This window comes from Bombina bombina, chromosome 7, assembly GCF_027579735.1.
Source record: "Bombina bombina isolate aBomBom1 chromosome 7, aBomBom1.pri, whole genome shotgun sequence".
NCBI classification, from domain to species: Eukaryota; Metazoa; Chordata; class Amphibia; order Anura; family Bombinatoridae; genus Bombina; species Bombina bombina.
The window spans coordinates 184,074,778-184,094,890 of record NC_069505.1 but is presented as its reverse complement, the minus strand read 5'-3'; the positions used below and the strand labels follow the sequence as shown (position 1 = coordinate 184,094,890).

At 40.4% G+C, this 20,113-nt stretch overlaps 1 protein-coding gene across 4 annotated transcripts in view; it reads left to right on the top strand.

Annotated features, from left to right (window-relative positions):
* MYRF (myelin regulatory factor) overlaps positions 1–20,113 on the top strand; it is a 377,295-nt gene that overhangs the window by 260,785 nt on the left and 96,397 nt on the right. For 2 of the 4 annotated variants that reach the window (XM_053720470.1, XM_053720472.1), the window contains exons 4-5: positions 13,147–13,208; positions 17,302–17,575. In XM_053720470.1, the coding sequence (XP_053576445.1) occupies positions 13,147–13,208; positions 17,302–17,575 (336 nt within the window). Of the gene's footprint in view, positions 1–13,146; positions 13,209–13,809; positions 13,934–17,301; positions 17,576–20,113 lie in introns of those variants that run through there. The other 2 variants (XM_053720473.1, XM_053720474.1) reach the window with 2 other exon arrangements.

The window sequence follows — 20,113 nt, the reverse complement described above, 5'->3', positions numbered from 1 at the left end:
ATCTTTGTTACAGTCGCAATAATACTGAGCCACTAAATCAGAGACTTATCACATTGCTCAAATAGTTTAAGGGGTAATATATTTATTGTGGATATAAAACAACATCATTCACAATTCTAATTCCCCTGTATCATATCCCACTAGCTCTGTCTTTTCAGCTATCTTCTCCATAGAAGTTGTTGATACAGCAAGTGGTACAAATACCATTTAAATAAGGTCTGCAGCTGAGATTTGCAAGAGACAAGCTATAACGAATTAAAGATATTTTCAAGGCAGGTCATTCCTGACAGATGGACACCAGCTACCCCGACTACCTCCTATACCTGGAACATGCCGCTATGTAGCAGGGCAAAGTGATTATAGCGGAGCCCACCCAAATAAACAGACAGAACCAGTTTTCGGGTGAAACAAAGAACAACTTTATTGTGGAAACACACTACTTTTATACACCAACTCATCTTGATAAGGAATCTTATAAGACCCCCAGATTTCCCGCTATTCCCTCCCCTCCAGACAGGCTGGTGCCACCATAGTGTCCATTGTCTTATAGAGTCCCAGTGTTACAGAGGTGGCTATTCCGGGGTGATCCCAGGGGAGTGGCGGCACTTCCAGGGTGTCGTTGGAAAGCCCTCGGTCCCCAGATGCCACATTCCAATGTGATCCGTGTCTGGAGGCCGGAGCTATGGGTGATCAAACGTACACCGGGTAGGCCAAAGGGAAATAGGAGTTGTAAGGGGGTCTGAAACCCCCAGTTCCCAAGGGACCTCCCTTTCCAGCAATCACCCCACCTCTTGCCCTCCCTAGGGGGTACCAATCCCCAAAAGAGCAGAGCTCTGGGGTGAAGGGCCACTGGAGTGACCTGGTGTAATTGTCAGCTGGCATGCAGAGAGGCGTGGCTGGCCGGTAGTTCCAGGAGCCCGGCCAGCCGGAGAGGGGTTGGGCGGTTAGAGGTCAGCTCTTCCGTGAGAAGGTACAGAACACAAAACAAGTAAAATCAAGTGTCTGGGAGATTGTGAATGCTTTGAAAAGTCCAAATCCGGTAAGAAATCACAGGGGGCTAGGTAGTAGGGGGTGGGGGTTTAACTTTGGCAGCCTGGTATCCGTGACCGATAGTCTACTTGATTTTTTTTTATTGTTTAAAAAGATAGATAACGCCTTTACTACCCATTCCCCAGCTTTGTACAACCAACATTGTTATATTAATAAACGTTATAACCTCTAAAACTCTGCCTGGTTCTAAGCCCCTGTAGGCTGCCTCTTATCTCAGGGCATTTTATTAGCTTATCACAGCCAGATAGCGCTAGTTCATGTGTGCTATATACATAACATTGTGCTACCTCCCGTAGAGTTATGCAGGAATTACCACTAATTGGCTAAAATGCAAGTTTGTAAAAAGAACTGAGATAAGGGGGCAGTCTGTAGAGTCTTAGATACAGGATAATCACAGAGGTAAAAAGTATATTAATATAACTATGTTGGTTATGCAAAACTGGGGAATGGGTAATAAAGGGATTATCTATCTTTTTAAACAATTACAATTTTCAAGTACAGTCAAGTCCAAGGGACAGTCAAGTCCAAAAAAAACTTTCATGTTTCAAATAGGGCTTGTAATTTTAAACAACTTTCCAATATACTTTTATCACCAATTTTGCTTTGATCTCTTGGTATGAAAGCTAAACCTAGGAGGGTCATATGCTAATTTCTGAGACCTTGAAGGCCGCCTCTAATCTAAATGCATTTTGATAGTTTTTCGCCACTAGAGGGCATTAGTTCACGTGTTTCATATAGATAACATTGAGCTCATGCACGTGAATTTACCATGGAGACAGCTCGGATTGGCTAAAATGCAAGTATGTCAATAAGGGGGCAGTCTGCTGAGGCTTAGATAGAAGGTAATTACAGAGGTAAAACTTGTATAATTATAACTGTGTTGTTATGCAAAACTGGGGAATTGGTAATTAAGGGATTATCTTTCTTTTAAAACAACAAATATTCTGGTGTTGACTGTCCCTTTAACTGTGCTTTTAATAGATACATACAGTATCACGGTTTACAACTGACACCTAGAGTTTAGTGTGTGGGTTCTTCTTTTAAAGGCTACACACTAATCCCTTTTGTATGCAAAAAACAAGACGCAAGCGCATCTCGATTCTAAGGTAGCAAATAATGTATTTGTAAAAAGACACCATAAAAACCACTTACTAGATAAAATATTACAGAGGCGTAAACAATCCTGCTATTCAGCTGGTGTGGTTCACTCTCGTTTCCATTAACGAAGAGAAATTGTACACACGATAGAGTGAAAACGAGAGTGAACCACACCAGCCGAATTGCCGTGACTGAAGGATTATTCACGCCTCTGTAATATTTTATCTAGCAAGTGTTTTTTATGGTGTCTTTTTACAAATACATTATTCACTACCTTAGAATCAAGGTGCGCTTGTGTCTTGTTTTTTTGCAAACAGAATCTTCAGTGGGAACGTAAAGAACACGCTCTGGGAAACAAAGCTGCACCTCACTTTACACACTTGGGGACCTGTTTTCATTAAGACACAATTTTTGTATTCATCTATATAAGTGTTCTTGAATATTGGTGTGTTATTTTGCTTATCAATATTTCTTTAATAACACAAATCCCTTTATTACGCTATAGGGCAGCTTTTTATGTTAAATATTTAAGTCACTGTATTAATTGTGCATCATACCATTAGAATATGCTCATAGTCTCATAGTGATGTAAATGTAGCTGTTTATCATTCCAATGTATATATTCTATGAAGAGCTCACTCCCACATTATGCAGGAACAGATGTGATAGCTGTGCTGTGTGAGAAATGCACAATGTACAGGAAATATTAATGTAATACTACTGTTTGCACAATCTAATAGCTCTGCCCTCTTCACAAGCACTGCACAATATACAGGTAGTGAGCTATATACAAGCTGTACACTATACACAAGCATGGCACAATATACATGCAGTGAGCTATATACAAGCTGTACAATATACACAAGCATGGCACAATATACAGGCAGTGAGCTATATACAAGCTGTACACTATACACAATCACTGCACAATATACAGGCAATGAGCTATATACAAGCTCTACACTCTACACAAGCACTGCACAATATACAGGCAGTGAGCTATATGCAAGCTGTACACTCTACACAAGCACTGCACAATATACAGACAGTGAGCTATATGCAAGCTGTACACTCTACACAAGCACTGCACAATCTACAGGCAGTCAGCTATATGCAATCTGTACACTATACACAAAAACGGCACAATATACAGGCAGTGAGCTATAAACAAGTTGTACACTATGAACAAGCACTGCACAATATACAGGCAGTGAGCTATATGCAAGCGGTACACTCTACACAAGCACAGCACAATATACAGGCAGTGAGCTATAAACAAGCTGTACACTATGAACAAGCACTGCACAATATACAGGCAGTGAGCTATAAGAAAGCTGTACACTCTACACAAGAACTGCACAATATACAGGCAGTGAGCTATATGCAATCTGTACACTGCGCAAGCACTGCACAATATACAGGCAGTGAGCTATATGCAAGCTGTACACTCTACACAAGCACTGCACAATATACAGGCAGTGAGCTATATACAAGCTGTACACTATGCACATGCACTGCACATTATACAGACAGTGAACTATATGCAAGCTGTACACTCTACACAAGCACTGCACAATATACAGGCAGTGAGCTATATGCAAGTTGTACACTCTTCACAAGCACTGCACAAGATAAAGGCAGTGAGCTATATGCAAGCTGTACACTCTACACAAGCACTGCACAATATACAGGCAGTGAGCTATATGCAAGCGGTAAACTCTACACAAGCACAGCACAATATACAGGCAGTGAGCTATATGCAAGCTGTACACTTTACACAAGCACTGCACAAGATACAGGCAGTGAGCTATATACAAGCTGTACACTCTACACAAGCACAGCACAATATACAGGCAGTGAGCTATATGCAAGTTGTACACTCTACACAAGCACAGCACAATATACAGTCAGTGAGCTATATGCAAGCTGTACACTATACACAAGCACTGCACAATATACAGGCAGTCAGCTATATGCAAGTTGTACACTCTGCACAAGCACTGCACAATATACAGGCATTGAGCTATATGCAAGCTGTACACTATACACAAGCACTGCACAATATACAGGCAGTCAGCTATATGCAAGCTGTACACTCTTCACAAGCACTACACAGTACACAGTCAGTGAACTATATACAAGCTCTACACTATGAACAAGCACTGCACAATATACAGGCAGTGAGCTATAAGCAAGCTGTAAACTCTACACAAGAACTGCACAATATACAGGCAGTGAGCTATATGCAAGCTTTACACTATGCAAGCACTGCACAATATACAAGCAGTGAGCTATATGCAAGCTGTACACTCTACACAAGCACAGCACAATATACAGGCAGTGAGCTATAAGCAAGCTGTACACTCTACAAAATAACTGCACAATATACAGGCAGTGAGCTATATGCAAGCTTTACACTATGCAAGCACTGCACAATATACAGGCAGTGAGCTATATGCAAGCTGTACACTCTACACAAGCACAGCACAATATACAGGCAGTGAGCTATATGTAAGCTGTACACTCTACACAAGCACTGCACAGTATACAGACAGTGAGCTATATGCAAGCTGTACACTCTACAAAAGCACTGCACAATATACAGGCAGTGAGCTATATGCAAGCTGTACACTCTACACAAGCACTGCACAATATACAGGCAGTGAGCTATATGCAAGCTCTACACTATGCACATGCACTGCACAATATACAGGCAGTAAACTATATACAAGCTGTACACTATGCACATGCACTGCACAATATACAGACAGTGAGCTATATGCAAGCTGTACACTCTACACAAGCATTGCACAATATACAGGCAGTGAGCTTTATGCAAGTTGTACACTCTTCAAAAGCACTGCACAATATACAGGCAGGAAGCTATATGCAAGGTCTGTACTCTACACAAACACTGCACAATATACAGGCAGTCAGCTATATGCAAGCTGTACATTACGCAAGCACTGCACAATATACAGGCAGTGAGCTATATGCAAGTTCTACACTATGCACATGCACTGCACAATAAAGGCAGTGAACTATATACAAGCTGTACACTATGCACAAGCACTGCACAATATACAGACAGTGAGCTATATGCAAGCTGTACACTCTACACAAGCACTGTACAATATACAGGCAGTGAGCTATATGCAAGTTGTACACTCTACACAAGCACTGCACAATATACAGACAGTGAGCTATATGCAAGCTGTACACTGTACACAAGCACTGCACAATATACAGGCAGTGAGCTATATACAAGCTGTACACTATACACAAGTACTGCACAATATACAGGCAGTGATCTATATGCAAGTTGTACACTACACAAGCACTGCACAATATACAGGCAGTGAGCTATATGCAAGTTGTACACTCTACACAAGCATTGCACAATATACAGTACAGACAGTGAGCTATATGCAAGTTGTACACTTTACACAAGCACTGCACAATATAAAGACAGTGAGCTATATGCAAGCTGTACACTGTACACAAGCACTGCACAATATACAGGCAGTGAGCTATATACAAGCTGTACACTATACACAAGCACTGCACAATATACAGGCAGTGATCTATATGCAAGTTGTACACTCTACACAAGCACTGAACGATATACAGGCAGTTAGCTATATGCAAGTTGTACACTCTTCACAAGCACTGCACAATATACAGGCAGTGAGCTATATGCAATCTGTACACTCTACACAAGCACTGCACAAGATACAGGCAGTGAGCTATATGCAGCTGTACACTATACACAAGCACTGCACAATATACAGGCAGTGAGCTATATGCAAGCTGTACACTCTACACAAGCACTGCACAAGATACAGGCAGTGAGCTATATGCAGCTGTACATTATACACAAGCACTGCACAATATAGAGGCAGTGAGCTATATGCAAGTTGTACACTCTACACAAGCATTGCACAATATACAGACAGTGAGCTATATGCAATCTATACACTATACACAAGCACGGCACAATATACAGGCAGTGAGCTATATACAAGCTGTACACTCTACACAAGCACTGCACAATATACAGGCAGTGAGCTATATGCAAGCTGTACACTCTACACAAGCACTGCACAATATACAGACAGTGAGCTATATGCAAGCTATACACTATACACAAGCACAGCACAATATACAGGCAGTGAGCTATATACAAGCTGTACACTCTACACAAGCAGTGCACAATATACAGGCAGTGTGCTATATGCAAGCTATACACTCTACACAAGCACTGCACAATATACAGGCAGTGAGCTATATGCAAGCTGTACACTCTACACAAGCACTGCACAATATACAGGCAGTGAGCTATATGCAGCTGTACACTCTACACAAGCACAGCACAATATACAGGCAGTGAGCTATATGCAAGCTGTACACTCTACATAAGCACTGCACAAGATACAGGCAGTGAGCTATATGCAGCTGTACACTATACACAAGCAATGAGCTATATGCAAGCTGTACACTCTACACAAGCACTGCACAAGATACAGGCAGTGAGCTATATGCAGCTGTACACTATACACAAGCACAGCACAATATACAGGCAGTGAGCTATATGCAAGTTGTACACTCTACACAAGCACAGCACAATATACAGGCAGTGAGCTATATGCAAGCTGTACACTCTACACAAGCACTGCACAAGATACAGGCAGTGAGCTATATGCAGCTGTACACTATACACAAGCAATGCACAATATACAAGCAGTGAGCTATATGCAAGCTGTACACTCTACACAAGCACTGCACAAGATACAGGCAGTGAGCTATATGCAGCTGTACACTATACACAAGCACTGCACAATATACAGGCAGTGAGCTATATGCAAGTTGTACACTCTACACAAGCACAGCACAATATACAGGCAGTGAGCTATATGCAAGCTGTACACTCTACACAAGCACAGCACAATATACAGGCAGTGAGCTATATGCAAGCTGTACACTCTACACAAGCACAGCACAATATACAGGCAGTGAACTATATGCAAACTGTACACTCTACACAAGCACTGCACGATATACAGGCAGTGAGCTATATGCAAGCTGTACACTATACACAAGCACTGCACAATATACAGACAGTGAGCTATATGCAAGTTGTACACTTTACACAAGCACTGCACAATATACAGACAGTGAGCTATATGCAAGCTGTACACTCTACACAAGCACTGCACAATATACAGGCAGTGAGCTATATGCAAGCTGTACACTCTACACAAGCACTGCACAATATACAGGCAGTGAGCTATATGCAAGCTGTACACTCTACACAAGCACTGCACAATATACAGGCAGTGAGCTTTATGCAAGCTGTACACTCTACGCAAGCACTGCACAAGATACAGGCAGTGAGCTATATGCAAGCTGTACACTCTACACAAGCACTGCACAATATACAGGCAGTGAGCTATATGCAAGCTGTACACTCTACATAAGCACTGCACAAGATACAGGCAGTGAGCTATATGCAGCTGTACACTATACACAAGCAATGAGCTATATGCAAGCTGTACACTCTACACAAGCACTGCACAAGATACAGGCAGTGAGCTATATGCAGCTGTACACTATACACAAGCACAGCACAATATACAGGCAGTGAGCTATATGCAAGTTGTACACTCTACACAAGCACAGCACAATATACAGGCAGTGAGCTATATGCAAGCTGTACACTCTACACAAGCACTGCACAAGATACAGGCAGTGAGCTATATGCAGCTGTACACTATACACAAGCAATGCACAATATACAAGCAGTGAGCTATATGCAAGCTGTACACTCTACACAAGCACTGCACAAGATACAGGCAGTGAGCTATATGCAGCTGTACACTATACACAAGCACTGCACAATATACAGGCAGTGAGCTATATGCAAGTTGTACACTCTACACAAGCACAGCACAATATACAGGCAGTGAGCTATATGCAAGCTGTACACTCTACACAAGCACAGCACAATATACAGGCAGTGAGCTATATGCAAGCTGTACACTCTACACAAGCACAGCACAATATACAGGCAGTGAACTATATGCAAACTGTACACTCTACACAAGCACTGCACGATATACAGGCAGTGAGCTATATGCAAGCTGTACACTATACACAAGCACTGCACAATATACAGACAGTGAGCTATATGCAAGTTGTACACTTTACACAAGCACTGCACAATATACAGACAGTGAGCTATATGCAAGCTGTACACTCTACACAAGCACTGCACAATATACAGGCAGTGAGCTATATGCAAGCTGTACACTCTACACAAGCACTGCACAATATACAGGCAGTGAGCTATATGCAAGCTGTACACTCTACACAAGCACTGCACAATATACAGGCAGTGAGCTTTATGCAAGCTGTACACTCTACGCAAGCACTGCACAAGATACAGGCAGTGAGCTATATGCAAGCTGTACACTCTACACAAGCACTGCACAATATACAGGCAGTGAGCTATATGCAAGTTGTACACTCTACACAAGCACAGCACAATATACAGGCAGTGAGCAATATGCAAGCTGTACACTCTACACAAGCACAGCACAATATACAGGCAGTGAGCTATATGCAAGCTGTACACTGTACACAAGCACAGCACAATATACAGGCAGTGAACTATATGCAAACTGTACACTTTTCACAAGCACTGCACAATATACAGGCAGTGAGCTATATGCAAGCTGTACACTATACACAAGCACTGCACAATATACAGACAGTGAGCTATATGCAAGTTGTACACTTTACACAAGCACTGCACAATATACAGACAGTGAGCTATATGCAAGCTGTACACTCTACACAAGCACTGCACAATATACAGGCAGTGAGCTATATGCAAGCTGTACACTCTACACAAGCACAGCACAATATACAGGCAGTGAGCTATATGCAAGCTCTACACAATGCACAAGCACTGCACAATATACAGGCAGTGAGCTATATGCAAGCTGTACACTCTACATAAGCACTGCACAAGATACAGGCAGTGAGCTATATGCAGCTGTACACTATACACAAGCAATGAGCTATATGCAAGCTGTACACTCTACACAAGCACTGCACAAGATACAGGCAGTGAGCTATATGCAGCTGTACACTATACACAAGCACAGCACAATATACAGGCAGTGAGCTATATGCAAGTTGTACACTCTACACAAGCACAGCACAATATACAGGCAGTGAGCTATATGCAAGCTGTACACTCTACACAAGCACTGCACAAGATACAGGCAGTGAGCTATATGCAGCTGTACACTATACACAAGCAATGCACAATATACAAGCAGTGAGCTATATGCAAGCTGTGCACTCTACACAAGCACTGCACAAGATACAGGCAGTGAGCTATATGCAGCTGTACACTATACACAAGCACTGCACAATATACAGGCAGTGAGCTATATGCAAGTTGTACACTCTACACAAGCACAGCACAATATACAGGCAGTGAGCTATATGCAAGCTGTACACTCTACACAAGCACAGCACAATATACAGGCAGTGAGCTATATGCAAGCTGTACACTGTACACAAGCACAGCACAATATACAGGCAGTGAACTATATGCAAACTGTACACTCTACACAAGCACTGCACGATATACAGGCAGTGAGCTATATGCAAGCTGTACACTATACACAAGCACTGCACAATATACAGACAGTGAGCTATATGCAAGTTGTACACTTTACACAAGCACTGCACAATATACAGACAGTGAGCTATATGCAAGCTGTACACTCTACACAAGCACTGCACAATATACAGGCAGTGAGCTATATGCAAGCTGTACACTCTACACAAGCACTGCACAATACACAGACAGTGAGCTATATGCAAGCTGTACACTCTACACAAGCACTGCACAATATACAGGCAGTGAGCTTTATGCAAGCTGTACACTCTACGCAAGCACTGCACAAGATACAGGCAGTGAGCTATATGCAAGCTGTACACTATACAAAGGTACGGCACAATATACAGGCAGTGAGCTATATACAAGCTGTACACTTTACACAAGCACTGCTCAAGATACAGGCAGTGAGCTATATGCAGCTGTACACTATACACAAGCACTGCACAATATACAGGCAGTGAGCTATATGCAAGTTGTACACTCTACACAAGCACAGCACAATATACAGGCAGTGAGTTATATGCAAGCTGTGCACTCTACACAAGCACAGCACAATATACAGGCAGTAAGCTATATGCAAGCTGTACACTATGCAAGCACTGCACAATATACAGGCAGGAAGCTATACGCAAGCTCTGTACTCTACACAAGTACTGCACAATATACAGGCAGTGAGCTATATGCAAGTTGTACACTCTATACAAGCACAGCACAATATACAGTCAGTGAGCTATATGCAAGCTGTACACTCTACACAAGCACTGCACGATATACAGGCAGTGAGCTATATGCAAGCTGTACACGCTACACAAGCACTGCACAATATACAGGCAGTGAGATATATGCAAGTTGTACACTATACACAAGCATAGCACAATATACAGGCAGTGAGCTATATACAAGCTGTACACTCTACACAAGCACTGCACAATATACAGGCAGTGAGCTATATGCAAGTTGTACACTATGCACAAGCACGGCACAATATACAGGCAGTGAGCTATATACAAGCTGTACACTCTACGCAAGCACTGCACAATATACAGGCAGTGAGCTATATACAAGCTGAAAACTCTACACAAGCACTGCACAATATACAGACAGTGAGCTATATGCAAGCTCTACAAAATGCACAAGCACTGCACAATATACAGGCAGTGAGCTATATGCAAGCTGTACACTATACAAGCACTGCACAATATACAGGCAGTGAGCTATATGCAAGCTATACACTATGCACAAGCCCTGCACAATATACAGGCAGTGAGCTATATGCAAGTTGTACACTCTTCACAAACACTGCACAATATACAGACAGTGAGCTATATGCAAACTCTACACTATGCACAAGCACTGCACAATATACAGGCAGTGAGCTATATGCAAGCTGTACACTCTACACAAGCACTGCACAATACACAGACAGTGAGTTATATGCAAGTTGTACACTCTTCACAAACACTGCACAATATACAGACAGTGAGCTATATGCAAACTCTACACTATGCACAAGCACTGCACAATATACAGGCAGTGAGCTATATGCAAGCTGTACACTCTACACAAGCACTGCACAATATACAGGCAGTGAGCTATATGCAAGCTGTACACTCTACACAAGCACTGCACAATATACAGGCAGTGAACTATATGCAAACTGTACACTCTACATAAGCACTGCACAACATACAGGCAGTGAGCTATATGCAAGTTGTACACTCTACACAAGCACTGCACAATATACAGGCAGTGAGCTATATGCAAGTTGTACACTCTACACAAGCACTGCACAATATACAGACAGTGAGCTATATGCAAGCTGTACACTCTACACAAGCACTGCACAATATACAGGCAGTAAGCTATATACAAGCTGTACACTCTACACAAGCACAGCACAATATACAGGCAGTGAGCTATATGCAAGCTCTACACAATGCACAAGCACTGCACAATATACAGGCAGTGAGCTATATGCAAGCTGTACACTATGCACAAGCGCTGCACAATATACAGGCAGTGAGCTATATGCAAGTTGTACACTACACAAGCACTGCAGAATATACAGGCAGTGAGCTATATGCAAGCTGTACAGTATGCACAAGCCCTGCACAATATACAGGCAGTGAGCTATATACAAGCTGTACACTCTACATAAGCACTCCACAACATACAGGCAGTGAGCTAAATGCAAGCTGTACACTCTACACAAGCACTGCACAATATACAAACAGTGAGCTATATGCAAGTTGTACACTCTACACAAGCACTGCACAATATACAGGCAGTGAGCTATATGAAAGCTGTACACTCTAGCTAAGCACTGCACAACATAAAGTCAGTGAGCTATATGCCTGCACAATATACAGGCAGTGAGCTATATGCAAGCTGTACACTGTACACAAGCACTGCTTAATATACAGGCAGTGGGCTATGGAACCTCTGCACTATGCACATGCACTGCACACTATACAGGCAGGAAGCTATATGCAAGCTCTGCACTCTACACAAGCACTGCACAGTATACAGGCAGTGAGCTATATGCAAGCTCTGGATTATTCACATGCACTGCACAATATACAGGCAGGAAGCTATATGCAAGCTGTACACTCTACACAAGCACTGCACAATACACAGGCAGTGTGCTATATGCAAGCTGTACACTATTCACAAGCTCTGCACTGTGCACAAGCACCACCTTATTTTCTACATCTGCACTATGTGCAAGCAGTGCACTGTATATGAGCACCATGCACAAGCACTGCACTTTATATCAGCACTGCACTATATACAAGCTCTCCACTATTCACAAGCACTGTGTTAGCTACACTATGCATGAGCTCCGCACTGTGCACAAGCACTACATTATTTACAACCTGTGCACTATATGAAAGCATTGCACTGTATATGAGCTATACACTATTTGCAAGCACTGCACTATATACAAGCTCTCCACTATTCACAAGCACTGTGCTAGCTACACTATACATGAGCTCTGTAGTGCACTATGTTCATGCACTACATTGTTTACAACCTGTGCACTATGTGCAAGCAGTGCACTTTATATGAGCTATACACGATGCACGAGCACTGCACTATATATCATCTCTGCACTGTGTACAAGCTCTGCACTATGTACTAGCACTGACTTTGTTAGGAGAAGCAAAACAGAGCTTCACAAAATCAGAAGGTCTAATCTAACTACTTGTGATCGTTTGAAGATCTGTGGGTTTAGCTAGGCAATGTACAATATCTGAATGGGATGAAACTCTCTAAAGCTGCATTCTCCATCCTCCCCTCAGCACTTTACCTGACTCTCCTCCGGACTCTGGATCAGAAGCATACTCCCCCCAGCAGCTAAATGGTAAGTGCCTGTAGGGTATTTTCACCCTCCTCCAGCAGCAGTGGTTCTGTCCACCTGGTGTTAAAGATCAGGGGAGAGCAGATATACGAAATTCAGTAACGCTGCCCTTGTAAGTCAGTGCGCTGATCGGTAGGTAAATACAGATGGTGAGAAAAAGGTGTATAAGTGTGTGTGCATGTATATATATGTGTGTGTGCGCGTTTGTGTGCTTGTGTGAATAGATATATATATATATATGTATGTATCTACATGTATTAGGTAGGAGAATAATAATATGGGGAACAGAGAGGGTGAATGGAGTAGGATTTTTGTGAAGAGGATAACTTGGGGCTGTATAGATTGACAAGAAAGGGAAACAGAAGAATTGAGAGTAAAGTTAGAGGATACAACTAGAAGAAAGGGAAAGAAGAGGAGATAAAGCTGAGGACTAGGTGATAGTGTGAGAGATGGATAAAGGGTGGGAGAGCTTAAGGTAGGGGGTATATAGAGTGAAATGGAGGAGGGATTGGAGAAGGGAGGATGCTTAGTAGAGGGGAGGGCTGGTGCAGTGGGAGAGAACAAGATAGGAGTCAGAGAGAAGGAACCAGGCACACAAGGACCAGGAGAACCCAGGATGGGGGAGTGGGCAGAGAACTCTGGCAGCTGGTGAGAGATGCACTGGATGGAGGGGACTTGGGACAGTGACACACCATGATGGGGGGAGATTGAGGCTGTCACATTTATGTGTAAGTTTGTGATTGGATTATTCCTAAGTGTGTAACGTTGCACTGCAGTAGTAGGATGTAGGGTGACAGGTGGGGGTGACCTGGCACAGTGTCACCGAGTGTGGGGACATACTGAGCACCAGCAGGTTGTACCTAAGAGAACATTTCCCCCCAGTAACCCTTACTGTGCCTATGTAGGTTAGCTCTGTATATGAGAGTTAAGTTCTGTTTATCAGAGCACAGAAATGTGTGGAATTTTCTGTCAGCCCCTCCCTAAAAATATCAGAGAAAAGTCTGCAGCTCCTGGGCACCCCCCACCTCCGCGGCCAGTTCTCTCTCCCTCTTAGTTTATAGGAGTTTTTCATTTGCGCTTTTGCTTTAGATACAGATTACAGTTCAGATGCTCATGTTGACATCATTTATGTTCCAGCATGCGCTATCAGATATCATTATGTTCCAAAGGTGCCAAAATCCAGACTTGCTGAGAGGTCGGAGGTCCTCTGTTTAAGGAATAACATAACCTGAGTCACAAATCACAAAGTCATGCTCTAGTGTACAATAAAGTGCTCAAGTAGGTCAGAGTATTTTATTCTTAGACAAATCCCCTTCTTTTTCTATGTATTTAACTCCACATGTAGTTGTTCTCCTATTCCAGACAAGGATACAGCCAGTTATTGCAGCATACATGCATATGCCTGCTTCTCATTTACTCACCCACTTTCTCCTCATTGGCACAACAAAACAACTTTGACTGTTGCAGAGATTAAACACATTTAAAAAAAAAATGTAATTACAAATTAAAGTTCAAACAAAATAGAAGATTTTATTTTTACATAGAATATCCATTTAATTTAAAAAAGCAAGGAGATTTTGTGTAGCCATTGGTAACTGGAGCTTGAAATCCCTATTTGTATATGTGTGTGTTTGTGTGAGTGCATAGATGTGTTTATATGTGTGTTTGTACAAGTGCATAGATGTGTGTATATAAATGTGTGTTTGTACGAGTGCATATATCTGTTTATATATGTGTGTGTTTGTGCAAGTGCATATATGTGTTTATATATGTGTGTTTGTGCAAGTGCATATATGTGTGTATATATATATGTGTGTGTGTTTGTACGAGTGCATATATCTGTTTATATATGTGTGTGTTTGTGCAAGTGCATATATGTGTGTATATATGTGTGTGTGTGTTTGTGCAAGTGCATATATATATATATATGTGTGTGTTTGTACGAGTGCATATATCTGTTTATATATGTGTGTGTTTGTGCAAGTGCATATATGTGTGTATATATATGTGTGTGTTTGTGCAAGTGCATATATGTGTGTATATATATGTGTGTGTTTGTGCAAGTGCATATATGTGTGTTTATATATGTGTGTGTTTGTGCAAGTGCATATATGTGTGTGTGTGTTTGCGCGAGTATATATATGTGTGTATATGTTTGTGCAAGTGCATATATATGTTTATATATATGTTTGTGAAAGTGCATATATGTGTATATACATATCTTTGTGAGTGCATATATATGTGTGTGTATATATGTGTGTTTGTGTGTGTTCATATATGTGTGTGTGTTTGCAAGTGCATATATGTATATATATATATATATATATATATATATATATATATATATATATATATATATATATATGTATGTATATATATATATATATATATATAATATATGCATGCTTGTGCAAGCACATATATGTATATACACTCACCGGCCACTTTATTATTACCTGTTCAATTGCTTGGTAACACAAATTGCTAATCAGCCAATCACATGTCAGCACCTCAATGCATTTAGGCATCTAGACGTGGTGAAGACGACTTGCTGAAGTTGAAACCGAACGTCAGAATGGCGAAGAAAGGGGCTTTAAGTGACTTTGAACGTGGCATGGTTGTAGGTGCCAGATGGGCTGGTCTGAGTATTTCAAAAACTGCTGATCTACTGGGATTTTCATGCACAACCATCTCTAGGGTTTACAGCGAATGGTCAGAAAAAGAGAAAATATCCAGTGAGTGGCAGTTGTGTGGACCAAAATGCCTTATTGATGTCAGAGGTCAGAGGAGAATGGGCAGACTGGTTCAAGATATTAGAAAGGCAACAGTAACTCAAATAACCACTCGTTACAACCAACTTATGCAGAATACCATCTCTGAACACACAACATGTCAAACCTTGAAGCAGATGGGCTACAGCAGCAGAAGACAGGAAACAGGAAATTAAGGCAGTTGTGAAGGCAAAAGGGGGTTTCATCCTGGTACTAGCAAGGTTTACCTAATAAAGTGGCCGGTGAGTGTATATATGTGTGTAACAAAACAAATTTGCTGGAAAAGGCAAAAATGCTATTGGCTCCCAGCTGACCTTGTTGACTATATTATAGAAGGAGATGACTGCCTGGGAGTGTGCTTATAGCATATTACAACATTTAAATCAAGGAAAAAACCCTATTAAGAGAATAGGGAAAAGTATGCTCTTTTTACACATAAAATATATATTTTCCTCTGAGGAAGCGTATAAGTGAAACGCGACCGCATCAGGGGCTTTGTGTTTATTTTAACTGCACTATGTTAATTTCAGACTATTTACTAATTGATAATTTTATTTGTTGTTGTAACATTTGGGACATATTGTGGGAAGGATGGGGAAGGATTTATAGCATATTTAGTGTAAAAAAAAGTGGCTTATCTACCCTAATATAGGGCAATACAGGACACAAAGGCCCTTATATTTATCCAATATCGTTGATTTTTCTCCTCCTCCTCATATGTGATAAATTACCTAAAATCAGCAACATTGAAGTACTTTATACAAGTCACAGTTACAGGTTGTGTTTTTAACTAGTTTTCTGGCACCCTAGATACAATTTCTATTTATGCTGCCTTTTCTAACTATAACTAGTACAAGTTCAATTTTAAGTGGAAAAATATATATTTTATGTGTAAAAAGAGCATACTTTTCCCTATTCTCTTAATAGGGTTTTTTCTTAGGTATATATGTGTGTGTTTGTGTGAGTTCATATATGTGTGTGTGTGTATATATATATATATATATATATATATTTGTGTATATATGTGTGTGTTTGTGTGAGTTCATATATGTGTGTGTGTGTATATATATATATATATATATATATATTTGTGTATATATGTGTGTTTGTGTGAGTTTATATATGTGTGTGTGTGTGCAATTGCATATATGTAAATGTATATTTGTGTGTGTGTATATATATATATATATATATATATATATATATATATATATATATAAAATCACAAAGCTTCTGTATTTACTAGTACAGCCTCTTGTTCTGTTTATCTTTCTGTATCAAAAACTCTCTCATCAATATGTAATTTACTATTTTCTTTTTACCAGATCCTCATCTTCTTCGCACTATGACCCCTGAAAATATGTGTCACATGACTTCACACTCCCGTCTAGAGCACCCATCCCACCTGCATGGCCCGCCTCCTCCCCACCCCGCTCACCAACAGCACTACCCAAGCATGCAGCGGGACCTGTACCTGAAGGTGGAGTCTTTGATTCCTCCTTACACCCAACTTGGACCTGGAATGGCCCCAACAGATCTGCATCATCCTCAGCAGTCTCAGATGCTTCATCAGCTCCTGCAGCAGCAACATGGTGCAGAGTACGTACTGGCTTCTATAATGCATGGCTATGGAATGAATATATATAGAGCTGGGACACTGCATGACACACTATTTGAGGTCTGTTCTCTAGATCACAATACAGATAGGTAAAATAAAATGAAATGAAAAAAGGCTAATTCTCACAATACAGATAGGTAAAATAAGTCTATGAAATGAAAAAATCTAATTCTCACAATACAGATAGGTAAAATAAGTCTATGAAATGAAAAAATCTAATTCTCACAATACAGATAGGTAAAATAAGTCTATGAAATGAAAAAAGGCTAATTCTCACAATACAGATAGGTAAAATAAGTCTATGAAATGAAAAAATCTAATTCTCACAATACAGATAGGTAAAATAAGTCTATGAAATGAAAAAATCTAATTCTCACAATACAGATAGGTAAAATAAGTCTATGAAATGAAAAAATCTAATTCTCACAATACAGATAGGTAAAATAAGTCTATGAAATGAAAAAATCTAATTCTCACAATACAGATAGGTAAAATAAGTCTATGAAATGAAAAAAGGCTAATTCTCACAATACAGATAGGTAAAATAAGTCTATGAAATGGAAAAAAGCTAATTCTCACAATACAGATAGGTAAAATAAGTCTATGAAATGAAAAAAGGCTAATTCTCACAATACAGATAGGTAAAATAAGTCTATGAAATGAAAAAAGGCTAATTCTCACAATACAGATAGGTAAAATAAGTCTATGAAATGAAAAAAAGCTAATTCTCGTCCGTCTGATGACCCTGAAGTCTGCAATAAAGTTACATTTCTCAAATCGAACACTTAAAGGGATACTGAACCCAAATTTTTTTCTTTCATGATTCAGATAGAGGAGCAATTTAAACTTACTAATTTACTCCTATTGTCAATTTTTCTTCATTCTCTTGGTATCCTTTCCTTTTTTTTGGTATTTTCCTTTTTTGAAGGGGTTAAACAGTTGCAAAAAAAATAAAATAATAATAACTAGCAGTTTACAAAGCTGTCTGAATTTTAGTTTTGTGCCTGCTAAATTACAATAGTTTACATTAAACCTATTAGATTTTTTAGCAAGCTTTCAGAGCACTATGGCACCTTCATTAGGCATGTTAAACAGACCATTGTATTATTTCATATAGACAGGGGTTTACTCTTTTGTGAAAAAAGAAAAAGAGTGTTGCACTAACTATGCACTTACAGCCTCTCCTGGGAAACCCTTCCACAAGGATAACCAATCGAAAATATACAAAGACGAAAAGTAGGATGGCGCTTAAGCGGAGTGTATACAAAAGTGATGATAAAAGTATCAAAAAAGTGAATCCTAAAAAATAATAAGATAAAATAATAAGTGACTCCCAAAATTTGTTTACTCTTTTTGTGAAATGTAACTATAATTTACAATAAAGCAAAATATACTAAATCCAGAACTATTATATAACATAGTATTTAATTATACACAATTCTATGAAAAAGTATAGATTTAAACCATTGAGAAAAATATTAACTGAGCATAGGGGTCTGCCATATGTTTGTAAGCAACTTTAAGCAAATTTCTAATTAACTCCTATTATCAATTTTTCTTCGTTCTCTTGGTATCTTTATTTGAAAAAGCAGGAATGTAAGCTTAGGAGCCGGTCTATTTTTGTTTCAGCACCCTGGGTAGTGCTACATTTAGCCACCAATCGACAAGCGCTACCCAGGTATAAATATATACATACAGACACATAAACATTTTAAATATATATGGCTAGATTACGAGTTTTTGTCGGTAAGGCTGTGGGGTGCTAATGAGCCTTTTTTTCTCACCGCTCCCTTAAGACAACGCTGGTATTACAAGTTTTCTGCAAGCCGGCATTAGCCTCACAAAAGTGAGCGTTGAGCAAAATTTAGCTCCACATCTCACTGTAATACCAGCGCTGCTTATAGAAGCGGTGAGCTGGCTAAACGTGCTCGTGCACGATTTCCCCATAGGAAACAATGGGGCTGAGCCGTCTGAAAAAAAAACCTAACACCTGCAAAAAAGCAGCGTTCAGCTCCTAACGCAGCCCCATTGATTCCTATGGGGAAAGGAATTTTATGTCTGCACCTAACACCCTAACATGAACTCTGAGTCTAAACACCCCTAATCTTACACTTATTAACCCCTAATCTGCCGCCCCCAACATCACCAACACCTGCATTATATTATTAACCCCTAATCTGCCGTTCCGGACACCGCCGCCACATACATTATCCCTATGAACCCCTAATCTGCTGCCCCCAACATCGCCGACACCTACATTATAGTTATTAACCCCTAATCTGCCCCCCAACGTCGCCGCAACCTAACTACACTTATTAACCCCTACTCTGCCGCTCCGGACACCGCCGCCGCCTACATTATATGTATTAACCCTTAATCTGCCGCCCCCAACATCGCCGAACCCTACATTATATTTATTAACCCCTAATCTGCCCCCCCCAACGTCGCTGCAAGTATATTAAATTTATTAACCCCTAAACCTAAATCTAACCCTAACACACCCATAATTTAAATATAAT